The 25,555-nt window shown below is 36.4% G+C and overlaps 1 protein-coding gene across 1 annotated transcript in view; it reads right to left on the reverse strand.

The window, feature by feature from the left end:
• Nucleotides 1-18,691: 18,691 nt before the first annotated feature.
• Nucleotides 18,692-25,555, reverse strand: part of LOC111155305 (G protein subunit alpha transducin 3) — a 53,879-nt gene continuing 47,015 nt past the window's right edge. The window contains exons 6-8 of the mRNA XM_022515445.1: nucleotides 22,339-22,468; nucleotides 21,974-22,127; nucleotides 18,692-18,882 (exon numbers count right to left, since the gene is read on the reverse strand). Coding sequence (XP_022371153.1) covers nucleotides 18,692-18,882; nucleotides 21,974-22,127; nucleotides 22,339-22,468 — 475 coding nt within the window. The remainder of the gene's footprint in view (nucleotides 18,883-21,973; nucleotides 22,128-22,338; nucleotides 22,469-25,555) is intronic.

The raw sequence follows: 25,555 nt of genomic DNA on the forward strand, positions 1-25,555 counted from the left end.
ATCAGGTGATTCCTGACTGACTGGTTTAAGATTCCATTTCTTGGAGAGGCCAATACCGTAATTAAGTCTTAAAAATCTGCCTGGTGACATAGAACTTACTATAATCAACTCCATTTGGGAACTATTGTTTCATTTTAACACTGGATAAAAGACATCAGGCATAGATGACTTGAATTCAAATTCAACTGATGATCATTGAAATCTACAGTGATCAAGAAATGTAATGAGCCCTGAGGATTCATTATCTCATTCAAATTTCATAGAAATCTATGAAATAAGCACAACTCATAGTTGAGCAAGCTATTCAAGAGATGTTACATAGTGAAAGTTAAGTTGTTAGCTAAATGGTGGAACTAGGGTGGAACGTCTATTGAAACAAAGTCACATGCCCATTTGGGTAGAGGGGAAAGAGAGCTCAAGGTTCTAGAGACCATTTTCCACCTATCTCAGGGAGGTATGGGACCACTGAAGTCCTGGTAGAGAGGATGAGTTAAAGCAAGATTATTAGCTTCTGTGACAGAGAGGCTCAAGGTACATTTAATAGGAAAGAAACATGAAAGGAAATTAAGAGGATGAGTAAAACAGTAAAGATGATGTTTTGGGAAATAATGTGTTTGAGATGTTGACTGGCATTTGAAATCAGCACTGCCTCCTCTCTCTTCTTTATAGTCAGACTTAAAACAAACAAACAAAAAACAACTGTCAGGGCTCATCATCACCATTATCCTCTTATTATTTCTGGGTTATCTGACTTCCAGCCACAGCACATTGCCAATGTGTCATCAGTAACATCAGTGTCCCTAAATCCAGTAGATTTTTTTTCTAGGCTTCGTCTTTGTTGATCTTTTTTAGTGTATAGAACCATTTTTTAAAGATTTTATTTATTTGTAGGGGAGGGCATGAGTCAGCGGAGGGGCAGAAGGGAGACCAACACAGGGCTTAATCCCAGGACCCTAGGATCACAATCCAAGCCAAAAGCAGATGCTAAACTGGCTGAGCCACCTAGGCATCCTTCCTGTATAGAACAACTGATAACTCTTCTCTAGTTTTGAAAGATTCTCCCATGTTATCTTGTCCCTGCACTCTCTCTGATCTGAATCCTACCTGTATTTTTCTTGACTTTTGGCTCTCTTCTGCAATCTCCTCCTCTTGGCCACATAACTGTTTACAGTGTCCTGAGCTTTTTGTGATTTCTCCTGTATCCTTAGACAATCTCATTTGCATCCAAAGTTTCTCTTACTCTCTATTTCTTGATGCTTCACAAAAATACCTATCTTTGGTCCAGACTGCTCCTCAAATTCATCATGCGCAACACCATTTTCATATACCCCCTTTGCCCTCCCCACACATGGTGCTCTTGACCATTCCCTACCTTGGTAATTTACCACCATCCCTAATATTTTCTCTCCCTAGCTGTCCACTAGCCCTACCATATCTCTTAGTGATGAATTAATCACAAGGTCTATTGCATTGGCCTCCAGAATACACTGTAAGTCTGTCTGCCATTTTACTCTCCATCTCTGTAGTCCTAGGTTAGGTTATTATCTCCTCTTGGATCATTTTGAATAGCTTCTCACAGATCTGTGCAAATCCAGTTTTCTTTTAGTCATTTTCCACAGCACAGCCAAGGTGAAACTTTCTAATTGTTAATCTTATCACACCTTCTCATTTCTGAACACTCATCTTAAAAATAAAGACAAAAATCCTTAATGTATATTAAGAAGACCCTGACTAGTCTAATCTTTTCAACCTTACTTCACTGTATTGTCCCCTTTCCTCTTTAGCTCCAGTAACCATAGTAATTTATCTGTCCCATGATTTCTCTGACCACAGGGCATTGGCACAGCATTTCCTTGACCGAGAATTTTTCCCTTCTTCCCTTCATCTCATTACTGCATCCTCATCCCTGGGTCAAGTTTATTTACTTAGAAAAAATTTGCTGGCCCCATCGGAGTAGATCACTGTTTGCATGTTATGTGCTCATAAGATCACATTCACTGCTTTCATTACATACCTTGCTTTTTATACTTACTATGTTACTAATTTGTGTAATGGCTTTCTCCCTCCTAGAGTAGGAATTTGATGAAGAACGAGTACTTATTTTTGCTATTATAGACCCCTAATTTGACATAATGCCTGTGCTGTAGCAGGTAAGTGATACATATTTACTGAGTAAATAAATGAATAAGGAAATGATTTAATAAATGCAAGATTGGAGATAATACCTTTATTATAAAATTCTTCTTGAGACATCTGACTCATTTCCCTTACTAGAGTAGTTGGTTTTGAAAGCAGACACTAATCTAATCCACTCACATTTCCCTCAGAGATCTTAGTAGGAACGCAGTTTAAGTGCTTCATTAACATTTAAACTAAAAGAAAATATATAAGTGGAAACAAAAATTTAAGTCAGTGTTTCCTTTTTGATGTTTTAAGCAATGTTTCCCCTATACCTGATCATAACAATCACAAATTCATGGATGTTCTTCAACAGAATTGGAGTGGGACCTCTAAATATACATTTTTAAATGGTCCTCTCTGTTGTTAGCAAGGCAAGTTCAAGAAGTACCAATTTAATTTATATATTTAATTTTAATTTATTATATTTAATTTAATGTATTTATATTTATAATAGACACGGTAATGAGCAAAAAACAATGACATCATTCACACATGTCTTAAAAAAATACATTCTTCCATCTTTCCTACCTTCTTTTTGTCTGTCCATACATTCATACTGATGTATTCCAAAATCAAAATCAAGTTTATTTACAATAGACTTGCCAATTGTGTCTTCTTTTTCCTGAAGCATAAGTACACTTGGGATTTCTCATATCAATTTTTTGCTAAAGGCAGAAACATATTTGTCTTCTGCAGTGATAAAGGAATTGTTACTTATGTCTTCAGGTTGGGGACATTGCTACTTAAGATTGGATGCTGAGAGTGTGGTTGTACTTAATGTGTAACTTATTGTAATCCACAGTGGTGCAATTATGTCTTATACATCTTACTGTATATTCTTTTGGGAAATCTCAACCTAAGTGCTAACATTTTTCTAGGTCCAACTCTGTGGGTTAAATTGTCTGGAAAATAGCTAAGCTGAGAAAGCCATGTTAAGATTATTACAACAGCATTTTAGTGAAAAATTTGAGTGTCAAGGAAGAGTTGCACTCAGATGAATGACCTCATATTGATTTTATACAAAGGGGCAAGTGGTTTTCTAGGGAAAGAGAGAAAGGATCTTGTCTCTGGCTCAGCATTTTAAAATGATAATAAATCAGGTCAATGACATTCTAATGGTTTCACTTTTAGAACAGTTAAGATTTCTGCTAGAGTTGGATAAGGGTTTCTGAATTAGGATTTCATAACTTAAAGATGGCTGTTCAATGTAGTTCAAAGAGTCAGGATGAAAATCAAAGCCCTGGAGAACCCCAAGGGCCTCCCCTTATTCACAGCTTTTTGTCTTCTCTTTTAAAGAAAATTGCTGCACAAAATAGTATCTATGATCCATTCTGGCTGGGGGTTTGGGGGTGGAGAGAAGGCAGTACAAAGGCATTACCTACAAGATGGCCACACTATGCCCAGGACATGGCTCCCTGTCTTGCTACTTGGACTTGGTCAGTTATCAAAACTGCTTTTTACTGTGCATACAAATAGTGCCCTTTTTTCATTGAAATTTAGTTTGTGGCCATGTCACTTTATGCTGACCAAAACTGAAAACCAGGAAGTAAGCAGAAAAGGCCTTTGCCCAAGAAACCTGTCACAAAATCCATGCAATGATGTTATTGCTGCGAATTTATTTAATATTACCCAGACTATATTTCTCAAAACCACCTGCAACAACAGGGGTTCCAAAAAGGAATCTTTACACTGTGTTTCCTCAAAAATACACAGTATTAAAGAAAGGTTTAACTTTATTTAACCTACTATGTTAAAAATTTGTCTGGCAAAGCTTACCCCTCAATCCTTACTTTTACTAATGTTGTCCTATGTGGGAAACTGTTCTATTAATCTGAAGTATTTTGGTAACAGAGAGCTCATATTAAACATAATGATTTCACAAAATCTTTCAAAGTGCCAATTTGCAGTAGTTCTTTGAAAATTTTAATAAATGATTGGGTTAGTGGATGGATGGATAGATAAAAGGATAAGCAAGTAAATAATAAAACTCTTAAGCCTAATATAATGAATGTAACATCAATATAGTAAAAATGAAATAAAGTTTGCCAAACTCAGATGCTACTGGTAAGATGAACCAATATTTATGGTAAATGGGGTGCCTGGGTGGCTCAGTGGGTTAAAGCCTCTGCCTTCAGCTCAGGTCATGATCCTGGGTCCTGGGATCGAGCCCCACATCAGGTTCTCTGCTTAGAGAACCTGCTTTCCTTCCTCTCTCTCTGCCTGCCTCTCTGCCTACTTGTGATCTCTATCAAATAAATAAATAAAATCTTTAAAAAAAATTTATGGTAAATGTATAATATGTGTGTGTGTGTGTGTGTGTGTGTGTGTGTGTGTGTATACCATAAAATCCTTTTTAATTAATGTATTAACATTTTAGAGGACATTTTTTTTTTTTCCAAATCTCTTTCTTTTTTTCTTTTCTTTTTTTTTTTAACCTCCACTTCCCTTCACTTCCTTCCTCCTCTCCCAGCCAGGTTCTCTGTGACACCAAGAACTCTCTTCACATTTCTGTATACATTACAATTGGATGTTAATTTTTCTGCTCCCTCCCTTAATAACCAATAATCTCCAAACAGATCAGTCATTCTTCTAAACACTACACACATAATACCTCTTTTAATCCCAGACTCTGACCTGTAGCTGTTGTTACTCTTATTTTATGGATGTGGATACTGAAGAGTTAAGGACCTTGCTCCAGGCCACACAACTAATCCATGAGAGGGAGAGTTGAGTTTCCAGCCCAGATGTCCAACTGAAGGACATTTACTTGGCCCTGCTCTTTTCTATTTATATTCTCTCCACACTAAAGAGGAGGTTTCTCCTGCTTGTTTGTCTCTACAGCTCAGAGCACTTTTGCCAGATTACTCATATGAGCTCCTCCCATGTATGAGTTCTTATGGCAATGAATAAAATAAAACCCACATGCCTAAAATGAACCTAAAGGTCATTGCTGCATTATGATGTAGTAGTTATTGTTCATTATAATGACGATGGGACATTAAAGAAAGAATAAAATGTGTTGAATATATTCTATCTCAGAAGACAGAATAGTCTATAATACAGTTGAATAATTCATTATGGTTTAAGATACCAGAGTTTGAAAGGAGCAAATACTCTAGTAGTTTGAAAACACCCTATTTAGTAAGAAATCTCCCAGATAGACAGATGATAATGTCCTTTGAGTTCCAGATGGCACAGTTCTATCATATTCTGCTTATACAACTTGTGTATCAAAACAGAGCTTTTTTTGTTTAAAATTCATACTCAGCTATACTATTCTTGATCTCCTTGTTGGAATAGTAATAAAATATGGCACTAGATGAGTTACTTGATGAAGCAATTTAAAACTGCAGCATGTTTCAGATACAGTGGTAACACCCTTAGTCAGCTGATGGTTGCAGATTAATGTCACAATTAGTGTGTGGGTGTTTGATATGTCGATCTCCTGGGTTTGGAGCACTTGTAAAATGCCCTGGGCTCAGCTGGCCTTTGTGTTGCCATCGCTCACAAAGGTAATCTAAACAGTCATCTTCTGGCCCTCTTCCAGACCGGCCTCTCCTGAAGTAAGACTTGATTTGACTTCAAAGAGAAAAAAGACTTCCAGAGTGAAAATATTTTTTTCAGAAGGCAAATATCACGACACCTTTTATAGACAATTAAATGATCATCAGAAAGTCAAATTGTGTACATTCACCATTCACACTGTAGGAGTTTAATAGATTACACAGCTATTGTCATTTGGTCATTATGCATGAGGGAAAACCTGCCCCTTCCAATGTTTTTAAAAATCGAAATTTATGCTGGCTATATTTTTAGAATTGAAACACAACTGAGAGAGAGCACAGAGTACATGCACAGTAAATTCGCTGAATCTTTCTGAAAAGGTTTTTACTGAATTTTTTTAGATTCAATTTTTGACTTTTTTAAAATTCAAATTTTTTTTAAAGATTTTTTATTTATTTGACAGGGATCACAAGTAGGCAGACAGGCAGGCAGAGGTAGAGAGGAAAGGAAGCAGGCTCCCCGCTGAGCAGAGAGCCTGATGTGGGGCTCGATCCCAGGACCCTGGGATTATGACCTGAGCCAAAGGCAGAGGCTTTAACCCACTGAGCCACTCAGGCGCCCCTAAAATTCAACTTTTTTTAAAAAGCCCTGTGAATTGAATAAAAAATTTACAACCCCTAACTGGTTGAACTTTAGCTTCTGCTTTAAAGAAGGACTAAGTAACTGGCAGGTTTTATTAGTTTAAAGGACACTTTTTAAACTGTGTTCAGCAAAGGTACTTTAGGTCTTCTTGAAGCATGAGATGATTTAGGCCATTATATTTAGCAACTTGCCTGTATACTTTATATTAAGAAGATAAAATTACTGAAACTTGCTAGATTTGATGAGTTTATGAACTTAAGGGAGGGCAATAAAAGAAATCTAAAAATCTCATGATTAAACACCCCCTACACACAAGATTAATGGAAATGATGAAATTTCTAAATCTGTATCAGATCTGTATCAAAGATCATAATCGCTAAACTTCATTGAGAAAAAGTACTGATTTTCAACTGAAGTCTCTCCTGAGCAACGAAATATATCCATGTACATCTCAGTGAAAGAAATATTTTCTGCATAAAGATAGGTTAAAATGTGAGAAACTTAAAAGAAATATATTCAGATTATAGAAAATATAGAAATAAGCATTTCGCTATTCCCTACTCGTGTGTATAGGCATTAATAGTAATTTATTCATTAACTTTACAAGTTTTATTGTAAATTTTGAGATGTAAGCATTTTCTAAAGCTCTGTGATAGAACTTTGCGCATATGATTTACACTCTTAGAATGTTACAGATGGGGTCATTTCTACTACATTTGGTATTAGCTTTAAAAGTGACTTAATACTTTGGTAAAAATCTGATTTATGTTTGTAAAGTAGTTGTGCACCTATCTAGTTCAAAGTCTGTCCTGTTCTTAAGGACAGATTTGCTTTTGCAAGGCTTAAAGACAGTTGTTTTTCTTTTTTTAAAGAACATAAAAATATTAGTAAATCTAAACAGGTTGCCCTCTATTATAAAGACAGCATGAAAAGCTATGAAATAAAATGTCTAAAGATTCTAAGGTTGGTTCCTTTATTCCTGTGTTTTGCTGTTCTAAGGACAGTGCTTCATGTGACTATTCTATCTTTGTAAGCTGGGAGACAAGAGATATGTTCACATTTTAAGGTTTGTTTCTCATGCAGTGGACTAATTGTTAACAGGCTTTTGTGATAGGCTGCTATTCATTATCCACAGCCTCAAAAAACTCTGTTTGACATACATGTCTACTTGGGATCAACAGTCTCATTTCAAGCTTTGTGAGATACCCTAGACGGGCTTCTTTTTACGAAGGCATCAGTGTGGTGGCAAAGGCAAGAACAGTGTTGCTTTCTTTTCAAATGTCTTTAGGATGATACTATAGTTTCTTAAAATAATGATGGGTTTTAATTCCTTTCTAGAAGCTTATGTAATTCATATTGAAACTAATAAGACATGGTAAATAACTTTGAGAAAACAGATGGCTAATGTATTCATGTAGCCCCCTTTGAAATATAAAATAAATAGGTAAAGCATGACTGATTGGAAACTTTACCAAATGCATTCAAGATTTTTTTTTTCTTTTTAGGTTTGAATTGGGTAGAAAATAGGATTTTTTTTTTTTTTGTCATGATACATGACTCTTTTTAGACACTTTTATTATCCCTTGCTACTGCACCAAGAACGCTGACAGAGCTGTGGACTTTAAAACACAAGGACACCCCTCACAGGGTATAAACAGAGCGAAGTACAACCCTGTTTATCTTAAAGTGAATTATGTACTCTTCTGGGGACTGATAGGGATTTGCTTGACTTCATTATCATGATAAGGCTTACAAAGGAGACACAAGGGGGTCAGGGAGCACAAAGGACAGACAGGTAGCCAAGACCTAGACGATAAGGAGAGAATGTTTGAAAAAAAAGTAAAAACTTAAACGTTGAGTTTATTAGTCAACAAATGGGGAGAAGCGGAATATCTTAGGAAGAAGCACACTTGCCCGTGGATTTAGATTGAAGAATGGTAAAAGACTGAGCTAGATGGGTGAAAAGGTATCGAGGCAGAGAGGACATTTAAATATCATGGCAGTTGGACTTGATTCTGTAATAGTAAAGAACCAGAGAAACATTTGAAGCCCTATATGAAGTTGTTTTGCAATTTAAAACAAGCACCATCATCTTGTCATTTGGATGGAAAATAGACTGGAAGTGGTGAGAACAGATGCAGTGTAGACAGTTTAAGGAGCTGTCCCAGAAATCTTTGCAAGAGAGAGACTTGAATTCAACACAGAATAATGATGATGGAAAACGCAGGCAATTAAAGAAATACTTAGCATGCAGAATCACTAGAACTTGTGAGTAATTTGAGTTGGGTATCAGATGAGGGGGGAGGGAAAGGCTAAACCTAAAGTTGGCATTGAACAACTGAGAGACATCATAGGAAGAGGGATAGATTCCATGAGTTTAAATTTAATTAAACTCATTAAATCGTGAGTTCAATTTTGAAAGTGTTGAAATTTATTTCTATATGTCTCAGGAAGCAGTTAATATATACATCTAGAGATCAGAAGATTGATCTTTCCTACAAAAGAATGAAGCATTAAAAGTACTTAAGATTCCCAATAATCTGTAGAGTAGTAAAATATGGTCTAGATACATATTTTTAGTAACACTAATACTTATGGGATGGTAAGAGGAGCTGGAGAAGAAACTAGATAGGAAGAAAATCGGGAAAGTATTGTGTTCCAAAGGCAAAGAGAATAGAAGCTTTCCGGGTGGAACTGGTAAAAAAACAAAAAACAAAAAAACATTGATTTATCCATAATTCACAAATAATAAATTTCTACGTTGCATCAAACACAATTGCAGAAAACCCCTATAAGGGCTCTGCTCTCAGGGAACTTACAGAAAGGTGGGAAAATACATGTAAATTAAAAATTACAGTGGTGCCTGGGTGGCTCAATGGTTTAAGCCTTCTTCTTTGGCTTAGGTCATGATTCCAGGGTCCTGGGATGGAGCCCTGCATCAGGCTCTCTGCTCAGCAGGGAGAATGCTCCCTGCTCCCCCTGCCTGCCTCTCTGCCTACTTGTGATCTCTGTCAAATAAATAAATAAAATCTTTAAATTAAATAATTATAAACATTTCATTGTAAATTTCAATTAGTCAAAAAGAGTAAAATTACCATAAAAAACTATAAAAATATAAACCAGTTGATCTTGTGTGAGTTTTGGGAACCCCTGTCTGAAGAGGTGAACTCTGATTGAAGATTTAAGGAAGAAGTAGGTGCTGACAAGGCATGAAGTGGGAGGGGACCCTGCAAACATTATGCACTGACTATGTGAAGGGACTTGGCCATGTACCCTGAGCTCTAGGAGTTAACCTGAAACTTTAAGCATGAGGATGATCTCCGCTTCGAGGAGTTTTTAAAAAAATAATTTATTACTTTTAGGCAACCAGCCATGCAGAGAGGATGGTCTTATATTGACAGGGTTGTTGGAGTTTAGTACATTTCCATTTTAGGCTGAGAGGTAATTAATTATGGGAAATATGAACCTGATAATTTATTAAATATTTATTACATGTAATGTGTGTGAGGTACTATAGGGAAGAAAGAGTTTATTATGATTTGAGGGACAACTTATATATTCACCCATTTTTAAGTGCACAATTCAAAAATTTAGTCATTTTATGAAGTTGTCACATTTTCTTTAAAGAAACTTTTATACCTCAATTGATGTGTTTTTCCTTCCTTGGATGGCAAAAGGACTCTACCAGACTTAACAATGAAATCTTGCTCTGTGAAGCCTTTACTAGGGCCAGTTAGATGCTTGATTCTTCTACCCAGCAATAAAAAACATTTCTAAGCCCTCAACTTAAGACTGAAAAGTAAAGGAGATGGCAAATTTTAAACATTTAGTCTCACATTTTAAGTGTTAATTAAAAAATAAAAATCCATTTGTCTTCCCATTTCTATTTTCTTTAAATAACTGAATTCAAATAAGAAAGAAAAGAATAGCCACTTTGTAAAATTAGGAACTGTTCAAGTTTCCATGGGGAGATAGTTCATTCTAGAACTGATACATGAGTTCAAGTTCTCAAGCACAGTGCAGAGTTCCCTAGAGTTACCATGTTACTTGTTCCAGAGACAAGATCCAGTTCAGTTCAGGAGAACTTTTTACCAGAGATTCATAATGAAACACCTGATGAGTAATTTGCTGTTGGAATCTCTGAGTTTAAAGGAGCCTTCGAAGCATGGTGGTCCAGAATACAAGTGCCCAGGTGCTTACATTACTGTTTCAGAGCAAAACAGTACTTGTTTTTATACTTGGAAAAGGAATAGACATCTGTGTTTGTTTTGGGGTAAGGTATACTATAGACATGTAGAGAGAGTTCGTCACATGAACTGAGAAGAGTCGGAGGCTCAACTGACTGAGTCACCCAGGTGCTCTGCATTATATGTATATTTTTACTAATAAAATTCTCTGCCTTTTGTTTCAAAAGGAGGAGATAATAATGGTCCACCACTGCAGCTCTCATTGGGAGCACAAAATATATATGTGAATAAAAATGTGAAGTGGTTATTTCTTGAATGTCATAGAAACCAACTAAAGATTTGTAGACTCACTATGATGAATTAACTTGACTGAAACTACAAGGGAAATAAAATCGTTTCTTTCATTGGAAAACTATCTCACATAATCTGCGCTTTTGCAGGCATATCTCAGAGAGATTGCAGGGTTGGTTACAGACCAGCACAATAAAGTGAATATCATAATAAAGGGAGTCCAGTGAACTTTTTGGTTTCCCAGTGCATATGTCTTAGGTTTACACTATTCTGCAGTTTATTAAACATGCAATAGCATTATGTCTAGAAACAATGTATAAACCTTAATTAAAAAATACTTTATTGCTTAAAAACGCTAGCCATCATTTGCACTTTCAGCAAGTTGTGGTCCTTTCATTGATGTTTGTTGATGGCTGCTGACTGATCAGGGTGGTGGTTGCTGAAGGTTGGAGTGGCTGTGGTAATTTCTTAAAATAAGACAACAATAAATTTTTTCTCATCTGTTGATTCTTCCTTTCACAAATAATTTCTCTGTAGCATGCAGTACTGTTTGATAGCATTTGACCCAGGTAGAACTTCTTTCAAATTTGGGTTCAATCCTCTCAAACCCTGCTGCTGCTTTATCAACTAAGTTCCTGGAATATTCTAACTCCTTTGTGGTCATTTCAACAATCTTCATAGCATCTTCACCAGGATTAATTTTCATCTCGAGAAACCATTTTCTTTGCTCGTACAGAAGAAGCAACTCCTCATTCATTCGAGACTTCTCATGGATTACAGCCATTCAGTCCCATCTCTAGGCTCCACCTCTAATTCTAGTTCTTGTGCTGTTTCTACCCCATCTGTCGTTACTTTCTCCACTGAATTCTTGAACCCCTCAAACTCCTCCATGAGAATTGCAATTAACTTTTCCAAACTCCTATTCAGGTTGATATTTGACCTCTTTCCATGAATCACAAATGTTCTTTATGGTGTCTAAAATGGTGAAAGCTTTCCAGAAGGTTTTCAGTTGATTTTGTTGAAATCCATCAGAGGAATCACTGTCTGTGGCAGCTATAGCCTTACAAAATATATCTCTTCAACAATAAGGCCTGGAAATAGAAGTTACTCTTTGATCCATGGACTATAGAAAAGCTGTTGTGTTAGCAGGCATGAAAACGTTAATCTTGCTGTACTTCTCCATCAGAGCTCTTAGATGATCAGATGCATTGTCAATGAGCAATGTTATTTTGAAAGGAACTTCTTTTTTCTCTCTGAGCAGTGGTTCTCAACAGTGGGCTTCAAATAGAGTAAACCGCATTGTAGACAGATGTGCTGTCTGTCATCTAGGCTTTGTTGTTCCACTGATAGAGCACAAGTAGAGTAGATTTAGCATAATTCTTAAGGGCCCTAAGATTTTCAGAATGGTCCATGAGCACTGGCTTCAAATTAAAGTCATCAGTAGCTTCAGCATCTGATAAGATAATCAACCAGGCATTGACCTCTCCTCTCTAGCTATGAAAATCCTAGATGGCATCTCCTCCAAAATAAAGCTGTTTTCTCTACATCAAAAATCTGTTGTTTAGTTTAACCACTTTCCTGAATTAGGTCTTCTGGTAAACTTGGTGTAGCTTCTAGAATGTACCTGGTGCTTTGGTTTGTACTTTTATGTTGTGGAGATAGCTTCTTTCTCTAAATCTTAATAAAGAACCTCTGCTATCTTCAAATTTTCGTTGTGCAGCTTCCTTCCCTCCTTCAGCCCACATAAAATTAAAGAGAGTCAGGGTCTTGCTCTGGATTAGGCTTTGGTTTAAGAGAATATTGTGGCTGGTTTGACCTCCTATCCAGACCGCTACAATTTTCTCCACAGGAGCAATAAGGTTGTTTCTCTTTCTTGTCATTCATGTGTTCACTGGAATAGTACTTCTGATTTCCTTCAAGAACTTATCTTTTGCTTTCACAACTTGGCTAACCATTTGGTGCAAAAGGCCCAGCTTTCCTCCTATCTCCACTTTGGACATGCCTTCCTCACTAAGCTTAATCATTTCTAGCTTTTGACTTAAAGTGAGAGGTGTACGACTCTTTAACTTGAACATTTAGAAGTCGTCGTGAGGTGGGAAACAAAGGCAGAAGAAAAGTTATTAAATTTCCTTACAACTTAAAAGCCCATTGACAAGTCCTTGAAAAAAGCAGAGTGACATTCCCCTAGGGACTCCGCAACTCGATGTTAACACTGTGCTAAGGGCAAAAGGCAATCTCATCCCAACCCTCCAGGCTCCTGTAAGTCTCCTTTAACATATGAAAATTCCTTTGAAAACTTTCTTTATCTCTACTGCCCAAGATACATGTTGGCAATCATCCCCCAAGCATATGACTCTCCGATACATATCTGAAGGGTCTCATGACTAAAGTTTTATTTGATGGTAATAAATGATCTTTTCCTAACAATAGCTAGCCCCATCAAGGTCCTGGAATCCTTGCTTCCAAAATTCCTTCAAGACTTACGGTATCCCTAACCCCCTCCCAACTTGAAAGTATATCATCAGCCACTCCTCATGACCCCAGGGAATATTTTCTGCCCACAGGTCCTGTCCCCATGCTTTAAAAAAAAAAAACCACTATTTTTTTTTTTTTTTTTTTTGCACCAAAGACATTTCATCTTGGCTGTGGGCTTCCAACCCTAATGTCTTTCCTGCATATGTGGTAGGGTGGATACCTTGCCTAAGATCAGTATTACTGTGTCTCAGACAATAGGGAGGTCCAAGGAGAAAGAGAGAGATGGGGGAATGGCTGATGGGCAGAGTCCTTAGAACATATCATTTATTGGTTCAGCTTGCTGTGTCGTATGGTTCCAATTCATGGCACCCAAAATGATTACAATACTAACATCAAAGATTACAGATCACAGATTATCACAATAAATATAATAATGAGAAAATTTGAAATGTTGTCAGAATTACCAAAATGTAACAGAGACACAAAGGGAGCAAACGCTGTCAGAAAGGTGGCCTTGACAGACTTGCTCGAGACAGGGTCAAAGCTTGAGACGCCTACTAACTATAAGCAAAATACACTGCAAAACACAGTAAAGCAAAGTGCAATAAAACAAGATATGCCTTCATATACAAACACTTCTACAACAGTATTTTTTAAATGGAATAAAACATTCAGATCTACCTTAGAGAGGATAAATAATCTTCACATACAATACCTTTGCCTTTGGCATTCCACATGTGGGGCTTTTTATGCCAAACCTTCTTCCACTAACTCTAAGCATAATCATCTATTGTTTTCTCCATTGTAAGGCTTTTAAATGTTAAAGTAGAAAAAGGCACCACTTTTTTGACATCATAATAGCATGTCTTACTTGGCCGTTTTTCTTTTTCAAAAAAGAAACCACCACAATCTACACTGAAAAATATTTTCAATCACATGTATGTGCTAGCTTCTGTTCCAATCTGATGAATTTAGAAAACATGAATATCTTTCAAATAATCCCTTGGCTTCTGTGTCTCATATATTATTTGCTTTCTGACAGGTGTTAGAATTAGAGGGCCATTACTGCCCATCTGAAGTAAATAAGGGCCTTTTTATTTCTTTCTTTCGTATGACTCTATTTACTTCTTAATGAGAGTGACAAATGCGGTTTAAAGTAAAAATTGTGCCATTACTAATGAAAAATGTGCTGGCAGCCACAGAACTGAGAATTGCAAAATGTCACGGAGCACTTATTTTCCTGTCGATGTGGTGGAGTGGTGGTTAAGGAAAAAGTTGTAATCAACATAATAACGGGATGGTTAATATTTTAGCAGAGTGGAATTTTACTTTGATTTACTGAAAAGAAACACATCGATCAGCAGCCATTTAATTACTATTCATGAAACATAGTTGTTAAACATTAAATTATTTTTCTCCCATATTTCACTGTAAACTAATGAAGATTTTAGAAACAATGTAGATGAATGGAAAAACACACTGTACAAAATGAATGGTAACTAAGATTTAAATAAGAACTTGGAAATGGCAAAAAAAAAATTAGAGCATGATTAAATATCTGTATTAACACTGAACAAATTTGGAGCTGTTTCAATAGCTTTGTTATTCACAGATTTGACTAAAGCAGTGCTGACTGTGATCGGAAGATTATCGTATGCTTCTGAGCTGGAAGCACAAAATGAGCTATATTCTTAATAGGATTTTATTATCTGTCTCATTAAAGCTATTGATAATCTAAATTTATTATGTTTGCAACATTTGGGTAGAAAAACACACGATGTTAGTGTGCCCCCCTGTGGCTATAGACTGGTCAGTCAGAATGTCAAAAAAGGCCCACAAAGAAAGGAGGCCATAACTGGTTAGATTATCCATTGAATACTTGCTGAATCCAGGCAGAGGGTAGTGGCTCCTGTTTTTAAAGTTATTCTGAGAGGGTTCACAATTGCTTCTATAGTTCCTATGAATATTTTACTTTTAGTAGTTACTCCTGCTAACCGGCAAATCTATCTCTGATTCTGAAGTTGGGTGGCATAGGAAAAACACGTTATCTCCACACAGAAGATTTCTTTTCTCTCATGTTTTTATTTATTTATTTTTTTTAATAAGAGATTTTCTTTATTTTCTTGGCAGGGAGAGACACAGTAAGAGAGGGAACACACGCAAGGGGAGTGGGAGAGGGAGAAGCAGGCTTCCTGATGAGCAGGAAACTGGGCTTGATCCCAGGACCCTGGGATCATGACCTGAGCGGAAGGCAGATGCTTAATGACTGAGCCACCCAGGCGCCCCTCTGTCATGTTTTAGTGTGATTAAGTCAAGCCTGAATGGTTCTGTGCAAGTATTTACAAATATAGTTCATAAGTCAGTAGGATAGTGGATCAAGTAAGAAAACTTGTGTTTGGAGAGGCCCATAGCTTGAAAAAACCTAGTTTGCCAGTTTGTATGATGTGCATGAAGACTGGTATTTGTTTATAAATTTTGTGAATCAGTAGGATATGGGATATCTATAAAGTATGTGGTAGATTTCGCAGAATTTAAAACCCCTTCTATAGAACTGCTTTTTAGAGTCACCAGCTTTAATATTTTGACTCCAGGGTATTACCAGTAAACACTCTTCTTCATTTAACTCTCTAGTCACTAGTCCCAAGATGCAAAGACAACTGTGGACAAGTTCATGCTTCTGGAAATACTCCGCAAGGACCAGTTGTTAGTGACTCTGTTAGCTATAAAAGCCTGCACCAGATCTTTTGAGGTCCTGCAGTGTATCTACAATTGGACATGTTTTAGAAATGAATGAGTTGGGAGTGTTAAAAATCTGAGGCAAAAGGATTTACGGATATTCTGAGTGAGGAAGAGAAACCTCAAATAATAGAAAAGGGAAGTCGTAGTATAATAACACTTGATTTGACAAAGATTAAGACTGCTTTGAGATAAATCAAAGCAAGACTACTAACTGTATGGTTGGAAGGTTGAATTTTCCATTGAAACAGGTGTTCGAATTCTAACCAACTTTAATATTGCTGGTCTCAGCACAGGTTTCTTCTGTCTCAAGCATGCTTTTCCAGACTTTCCATTTTGTAACTTTCTTTAGTTCAAAATACTATGCATCTAGGCCAACCACTTTTTATTAAGAATTTAAAAAGTGAAATCAGAAATAAACTCAATTTTAAGGAGGCAGATCATTAAAGAAATAAAGCAAACATCTGTTTTCTCTACTAAAAATTTCTTTTTATTAAAATGAATTGTTTACCATAACAACTGTGATTGTGAAGAATTTTTAAAATTCCAATCATTCCATTGGAAGGAATAGGTTTTGTTTCCTTCTGTTTTCCTCTAATCCAAAGTGACCTCTAATTTTTTTTTTAAAGATTTTATTTATTTATTTGATGGAGAGATTGAGAAAGAGAACAAGCAGGCAGAGCAGAAGGCAGAGGGAGAGGGGGGAAGCAGGCCCCCCACTGAGCAGGGAGCCCACGAGGCTGGGCTTGATCCCAGGACCCTGGGATCATGACCAGAGACAAAGGCAGCAGCCCAACCAACTAAGCCACCCAGGCACCCCAAGTAACCTCTAGTTTTAATTTGATCATTTAACATAGTTTAATTTCCCAGAGAACAGTATTTTATAAATATTGATACTTGTCAATTTTCTGCACATATTGAAATGAGTTATGTATTTTTAAAAGACAAATCGAACCATTTCTGACCCCACCATTTACACCAAAAAGAGAAACCTTAAAGGTAGGGCAAAGTCAAAATCCAAATAATAATAGTAATACTTCACAAACTATTTTACTTCTTTATGGAAAATTCTCTTCACACTGTTAGAGAAAAGCAGGTTAAAGTAGAATAGGAAAAAATGAAAAGGCAAAGCAAAAGATGAAATGATAGTGTTTGTGATCTTAATTTAGTATCTCTTAGCATTGAATATCTCCTACCAAAATGTTGGGGTTTTGTCATATAGATTATTGGTTCTTAGCCAGAAAATTTTATTGAATTCTTGAACTCAATGTTTTCCCTTTTTTGGTCCTTGCTATCTTAGGCTCCTTGATGATTTATATTCTGCAAAGAAATTTCCAATTAATTTTTCTTACTATGACATTTTTATTGGATTGTATTTGTTGATAACTCCTTTGTGTTTTTGAAAGTAAAGACAGAAAAGCTCCAGTCAAGGCTATTTATTGAATAGTGATCATTCCTAAGTGTTTAGAAAGGAAATGTTACAGAAACAGAAAGAAGTGACCCTGAGACAGAACTACCAAAATCCATCCGAGCTACAGATTGGCAAATTGCTTAATTTCTGTTTTCCTAATTTAGTTGGTAAAACACCAATTAGCTCTCTTTTCAGGGTAGTTATAAATCTCATGTGCTGACCTACTATTCTGATCTATGTATCCTTCTTCAGGATAGAGAGTGAACAATATTGAGACCTGTTTGAAAAGGATAAATTGTTAAGTGGTACATATATTTTAAAAAAGAAAGGTCATCTTTTCTGTTTGCAAATGACATAATTTGGTTTGTAAGACACCAAATTAACTTTTAAAAAGTAGGCTTGACCATTAGCATGCAGTCAGACATTTAGAATGGACCATACAGTACTAACATAGAAGCTCAATGTTTCTTTCCTACAAAATCTCCTAATTACTCTTAACTTCCTACTTCTTATTCACAAAACCAAAACATACTAAATGCCAAGAAACTGAGTTATTTTTCTCTCTTGCAGTCTAAAGTTGTTGTCCCTCAACCATCAGTTGTAGTAATGTTCCATGTCACTCTGGAGCAGGATGTGGGACTGTTGTTTGCACACAGTCCCATTTTCCACTAGGCTGATATAAAAAGGTAGATTGTTAAGATCTCCAATTCTAAGGGTAAATTCAGCATGAATGACTTTTTCTCTCAGAAAAATGTAGCAGATAAAATTGCATGTGTTTCTTTTGCATATGGAATTTCCCATCACCAAGTACATGTCTAATGAATATTTCATTAGCAACTTACTCATTAGGAGGAATTGACCAATAATGAATAGTCTTTATAGTACAGGCACAGTTACATATCAGTGAAAATAAATGCCTCTCAAAATGTGGCCAATGAAATGATACAGAATACCTTGCATTTGTCATTGTTCTATGATTAGAAATGGATCGCAGTACAGAAATTTTCTACCAAGCAAACTCACTGTCATTGATATGTACTGCTATAGCATTACCAAAATGTACATTTTCAGATCCGAGGACATGAAAATCAGTGTCCCAGAGAAACTGAAACCTACCCAGATATAGCTGAGAATATGTAATTTTTTTGTATGAAGTTTTTGCTTTAGAACACTAATCTGTTAAAACTAAACACATCACACAGCACCTTTCCTTTTGTATCTTGAAAAGTGTACATGAGCAAGCGTTGAAGAAAAAACAGATTGATTAGAAAAGCCCACAGTCTTTTAGATTCTCTTTGACTATTATATCTGTAACTGCATCAAACACGAACTTGACATTTTGGGTATCTGTAGCACAGGTCATGTGGGAATAAATTTCCTTATCTTCTTTCTTTAAATTCAGGTCTAGAAACTGGTTTTTGATGTAATTCCCTGCATCTTCAAATGTATTTGGTCCTTATTAAAAAAAGAAAAGAAAGAAATGTTAATTGCATTTTAAAAGCAATAAAATTAGAAATGTCATTAAGTTTTAGGATTTTACTTTGTGTGCTGCTGTTTGATATACTCAGTGTTAAAAAAAATCAAGAAAGCAATGGTCAGTTATCCAGGATTTATGCGATATTAAATTTGTGCTGGGAACTATGCTTGTCTCACTGAGTGGGGGCTTTACTTGATTAAAATACAATAAAAATTCTAACATTTTATATATAGACAAGAAGTCTATATATATGACAAAGGCCGTGCATGTATCTGTGTACATGGGGGTGTGTGAGTTTTCATATGAACTAAAAGAATAGAAATTGTAGATGAGTGGACTGTGGAATGAGGTGGTGTTTGACCTGGATCTTGAGGGGTAGCTAGAAGAGAGAAGGAAGTAGTTTGACTGAATGCCAAAAAGTGGGAGTGAGAATGGCCTGTGTCACTAGACTTGAGGATAAGGTTCAGGATCAAATGTGCACTTTGGAGAGATGAGTTGGATGGGAAGGACAGATTTTTTGCAGAAGAATTATAGTAAATCAAGTAGAATGGATGGTATAGGTCAGATTATGGACTATGCTGCTGACCGAACAAAGGAGTTGAGATGACGTATGTAGAACTAGAGAGAGCTGCTCCTGACTGATGCTTTAGTAGAGCTAGATGGAGAGTCGATGGGGAAGGGGTGGGGGAGGGGGACAGTTGGGAATGGTTAGCCTTGTAGCAGAACTCACAATGGATCAACTGGGAAAGGAAGAAATAAAATACAAGTGCTAAGAAACACAAGGCAGCTAAAAATGACCTGTGTTGATGGTTTTACAACAGAATATACTTTGAGGGAACCTAACATAGGACAGGGCAGCAGCATGAAGATTTTCCATGGTGGTAAGATTATTGTTCCTCACTTCATTGTAACTAGGAGAAAAATTCCATGAGGGACCATCTTTAAGACCATGTAGAGTGGCTAAAATCCAAAACATTAACAGAACACCAAATACTGCCAAAGATGTGGAGCCACAGGAACTCCAAATGGTACAGCCACTTTGGAAGGCAGTTGGCCAGTTTCTTACAAAGCTAAACAGAGTCTTACCATACACTCTAGCACATGTGCTTCTAGATATCTACACAAAAACATACAGGCACACAGAATCTTGAACATGAATGTTTATAGCAGCTTTATTCATAATTGTCAAAAATTAGAAGTAGCTAAGATATCTTTCAATAGATGAAAGATGAAAAAAAAACTGGTTTATGGAATGAAATATTATTCAATAGTAAATGGAAATGGACTATCAACCCATGAAAAGACATGGAGGAAATTTAAATACATATAGCATTTTATAATGAAAAGAGTCTGTCAGAAAATGCCATATATTGTATGATTACAGCTCTATGACATTCTGGAAAGAGTACAACTATAGATGGAGTAAAATGATCAGAGGTTGCCACAATTTGGAGGGGAGGGGTAAAGCACTGATTTATAGTGGAACACAGTTGATTTTTATGGCAGTGAGGCTATATGTTACTGTAATGATGGGGACATGACATGAATTTGCAAAACGCACGGAACTGTATGACACAGAGTGCCCTTAATAAACTATGGACTTTAGTTATAATGTATCAATAACTGTTAGTCAATGGTAACAAATACACCACCTCAATGCAAAATGTTAATGATAAGAGAAATGGGAAGCTGACTAGAGAGGGAGTAGAACTCTCATTTTCCATTCATTTGTCCTGAAAACCAAAAACTGCTCTAAGAAATAAAGCCCATTATTTAAAAGAAAGCATACAGAGCTTTACTGAGTCTATATGTAGTTTGTATTATTCAAAATGGAATCATGATTATATTTAATCACATGATAAATGTGTTAACATATAATTAGTATTTACAAAGCTAGAAGAAAGATAGAAGCACTAGTTTTACATTAGCATAAATAGCTACTATGACAGACTGCCATGCTTCTAGTAACATCTGGGCTACCCATAAAGCAAAGTAGTAGAATTAGCTTCTATTTGTGTTTTTTAAAATTTATTTTTATTTTTTTTAGAAGATTTTATTTATTTGAGAGAGTGAGAATGGACATGAGTTGGGGGGAGGGGCAGCAGGAGAGAGAGAAGCAGGCTCCCCACTGAGCTGGGAGCTGACGTGGGGCTCCATTCCAGGACCCAGAGATCATAACCTGAGTCAAAGGCAGATACTTAACCAAATGAGCCACCCAGGCACCCTATTTGTCATTTAAATCATAAGTATTTCCATCTTACACACAATTTCATTAACAGAGATGTAACTATATACCAAAAAAAAAAAAAAAAAACACCCTATCTCTGAAGGAAAAAAAAACTTCTGACAGTTTATAGTCATTAACAGGATTAGCACTAAAATTCTAGGTCCGGGGGCGCCTGGGTGGCTCAGTTGGTTAAAATTCTAGGTCCTAGGAAAACTGGAAAATGAAAACTGGAAAGAGAAAATGTCACTATTCTCAAAAATCATTGAGACCGTCCCTGAGGAAACTTAATTCAGACTTTGAAAAACAACTGCATTTTGAAGTTTCATTAGGAAGTACATAAAAAAATGCCAGTTTGGTGGGGGCATCTGGGTGGCACAGTCAGCTGGGTGTCTGACTCTTGGTTTCAGCTCAGGTCATGATCTCAGAGTCTTGAGATGAGGCCTCGAGTCAGGCTCCCCACTCAGTGCAGAGTCCGCTTAAGACTCCGCCTCTCCCACTGTTCTCTCTCTCTCTCTCTCTCTCTCTCGTAAAATAAATCTTTTTTAAAAATGCCAATTTGGAATATATTATTTGTAATGTTTAAGTTAATATAGTTTGCAGTGTTTAATACATAGAGTAGCAGCGCTGGTCCACCTAATCTCCCATTTATTCCTTAGAGCTTTGCTTTAATGCCAACAGTGTTGAGAGGGTTTCCTATTTCACTGTAAGATTTCTTCCAGTTTGAATCATGCACATGACTCAAGCAATTATCATAAGCCTCAACTTGATAAATGTTACCTGTCAAGATGAAGATGGGAAAATATAGGTGTATAAAGAATTTATATGGAATTAAAGTATCTTACCAGTGTATTCTGGAAAGCAGATACTAAGATGCACTTTGGTTACTTTTTCTTGAAAGAGATCTTTTTTATTGAGAAACAGGACAATGGAGGTGGTTGCAAAGTACTTGTGATTACAGATACTGTTGAACAGGTGAAGGCTTTCATGCATTCTGTTCTGTTAGGTATAAAGGTGAGAATGTGTAGCATTATTATTTGCAAAATATTAACATTGGGCATTATAAACAAGACTCGAGAAGTAACATCTATGTTTGGAAGATCTTCCCCTAGTTGGGGAATATGGTAGTAATGTTGAGAAGCACATATGCTTGGGGTTTGTTTGTTTGTTTGTTTGTTTTACCCTGGCTTTATTTTCCTTTGAGACTCACCACTTCCCCGTCTTCCACTAGGACCATGTCGTAGGCACTGAGAGCAGCACAAAATATAATACATGTGACGCCTTCAAAGCAGTGAATCCATTTCTTTCTCTCAGATCTCTGTCCTCCTACATCAAACATTCTTTAAAAAAAATGAAAACAGGATAACAAGTCTTAGAGATACCCACCAAAAGTTACATTAATGTTAACTTTTAGAACTATAAATGAACACTCTTAAATCTTCAAAAGATAATCTTTTGATTTTTATTGATTATAAAATATTTTATTTGGCCAATTTACAGCTCAAGGACTACAGAAAAAGAGTTCATCTTTTTTTCTTTTCTTTTCTTTTCTTTTTTTTCTTTTTTAGTATTCATTCAAGCTAGAGAAAATCACATACTGACTTTGAGGGACTGGGCAATTTTTAGCAATTGATAGTAAGAAATTTACTAGACTCAAGAGATTTTTGGCTAAAGTCTATGCATAGTGTGGAAGTGTTGTGTCACTATGTTGTACACCTAAAACTAATAGAAAACTGTATACTAACTGTACCAGAACTAAAATTAAAAAAAAGTCTATGCATAGTCTTAAATGAACAGAACCTACAAAAGGATTGGAAGCTAACATAGTTCTGATACTTTGATTCTTGCTTCTTCTCTTAGTTCTTCCTTCCTTCCTTCCTTCATTCATTCAATTACGTTTTCATTTTCTGTGTGGGGCACTGTGTTAGGCCTACCAACAGAAAGATGAAAAGATATGGTAACTACCTTCAAAGAGCCTGCTGTTTTGGAGAGAGAAATCCAATATGTTATAGGATTATATGATAAATAATCTTTTATCTTAAAAGATTATATTTATTTGAGAGAGAGAGAAAGTGAGGGGAGGGGCAGAGGAAGAGAGAATCTCAAGCAGACTCCTTGCGGAACATAGAGCCCAACAGGGGTTTGATCCCATGACCCTGAGTTCGTGACCCCAGCTGAAATCATCTGTCGGACACTTCACTGACTGACCCACCCAGATATTTGGTACTATATAATAAATAGAGTAATCCACAAGGTAAAATGTGAGCTCAGAGGAAAACCTAAGTCAGCCTGAGTCATCTTAGAACTTACTCAGAAGAGGTGTTTGAAAATGTGTTAGTATTTTGGTAAAAGTGTTAGTATTTTGGTTAAAGTCACCCTCGTGGACCTAGGAACTCAGTAAAGAAACTAGGAGTTATTCTTAACACCTTCCTTTCCCTTACCCTCCACATAATACCCATGCAAAATGCAGTTCCCAATTCATGCACTTCTCTCTAAGGCCCCTTCTCTTGTACAAGCCACCGACATTTCTCAGCACAGCCACGGCCAAAGTTCTGTGACTTTCCTCAGGCTTGTCAGCCATCAAACCACACACAGGCTGGTCTGATGACCCTTGAGGTTCTGGCAATTTTGGTTCCTGCTTACTTTTCCCACCTTAGTTCATACTACTCTCCTCTTTAATATAATCTGATCATAAGGCTACTCTTCACGCTCTTAATCCTAATTTTTTGCAGCTTCAGGACTTTGGCACAACCTGTCTCCTTCCCAGGTGACATGACTCCTTTCTTCATGACATGACCCTGCCTCATTCTCACTTCGCAGGTCTTACAGTCAGCGTCTGTCACAGTGTCCACAAGGAAGTTGCCTTTAACCTCTATGTGAATTGTGTCTCTCCCCATCTCCATTTACTTTCTCTCACATCACTTTCTTTCCAAGAAAGGATTGCTTTATAGGATGGTGTTAATAGGATGGGGTCGGGGGGAGCGGGGAGTTGTTAGCAAGTGCGTGTGCCAGTCATCAAGAAATGAAGAACATGGCATGTCTGGGGTAAGCACATAATGTATATTTTCGGGAACGTGAAAACTTAAGTAAAACCATTTACTTAAATGGTTAAGTAACCATTTACTTAAATTAATTAAATTAAATTAAAAACCATTTACTTAAATGGCCTAATTATTCATTTATTCAAAGAATATTTATTGATCATGCCAAGCATTAGAGATTCAACCTCAAGAAGCTTCTAGTCTACGTGGTGGCAGTGTTGGTGGTGGGGCTTGTTGTGTGGTGTTTGTGAACAGGCTTAGGATAGAGACATGCAAGGAGTGTAGGGATGGGTCATAATTCAAACTAAACTAACTGGAAACTGCTAATTAAAAGCTTAAGGAGTTGAGGGACTGAGCCAAGTGAATGTCTAGGAAAACATTTCAGGGAGAGACAGCAGAAGAAACAGCAAGAACAAAGGATTTGAGCAGGTGGGAGCAAACCTGGCACCTTAGCCCTGAAATAGGTTAACTAGGTCTTTTGTATTACACGAGAAGATGACATTTATATAGCCATCAGTGGGGGAATTATGAGGGATTTGGGGGCAGAGAATTAACATTGTTTGTTTGCTTGTTGTTATGTTAGGTCACTTTGATCTGAGTCCAGAAGATAGATTTGATAAGAGACTAGAGGCAGAAAAAGAAATTATGGAGCTTTCATAATAGTTTAACCACAACATGTTAATTACCAAGAAACATCCAAGCTGTACAGAGATTTCAAAGGCATTAACTGTACCTGGGATAATAAATTCCTATTAGTTGACTTGGTGAAGATAATCAAAAGTAGAATACATTGTAGAGTCCATTCTACTACTTTACACTTGATGTGTGAACCAGGTAGAGAACAGACATATAGAACTGAATTCCTCAAATTTGTATGTGTACACACACACACACACACACACACACACACACAAATGCATCCCGATGCAAAATTAAAAAAGAAGATGCTAACAATACTCAAGATAATGTTGAAGAGTTCAGTAGTTAGGTGCTTTGGAAATTTAAATCCAGTATCAACAAACACTATTATAGTACTGCTAATGCCAAATCCTTTGCAGTTTCAGACTTGTAATATAAATGGAGAAAGAGGACAGAATTTTGAATTTAAGGTTATATTATGTGTAATTTTGAATTTAAGGTTATATTATGTGTAAACCATTTAATTTTTGAAAATGAGTTAAGACTCTTACGGAAACAAAGATAATTAATATGTAGTCAGACCTTTAAATTTTAGTCAAATATTTTGTTGATCTATAAAAGTAATCTTAGTATTTTAGTATTTTTAGTATTTTTTTCAGACTTTGAAAAATCATTTTATCTATAGCTTGGTTGAAATTATAAAATGTAGTCCAAATGGAAATAGTTTAGATTATGACTTTTATTAAC

This window comes from Enhydra lutris, unplaced genomic scaffold (genome assembly GCF_002288905.1).
Source record: "Enhydra lutris kenyoni isolate GAN:26980312 unplaced genomic scaffold, ASM228890v2 scaffoldscaffold40, whole genome shotgun sequence".
Taxonomy (NCBI): domain Eukaryota; kingdom Metazoa; phylum Chordata; class Mammalia; order Carnivora; family Mustelidae; genus Enhydra; species Enhydra lutris.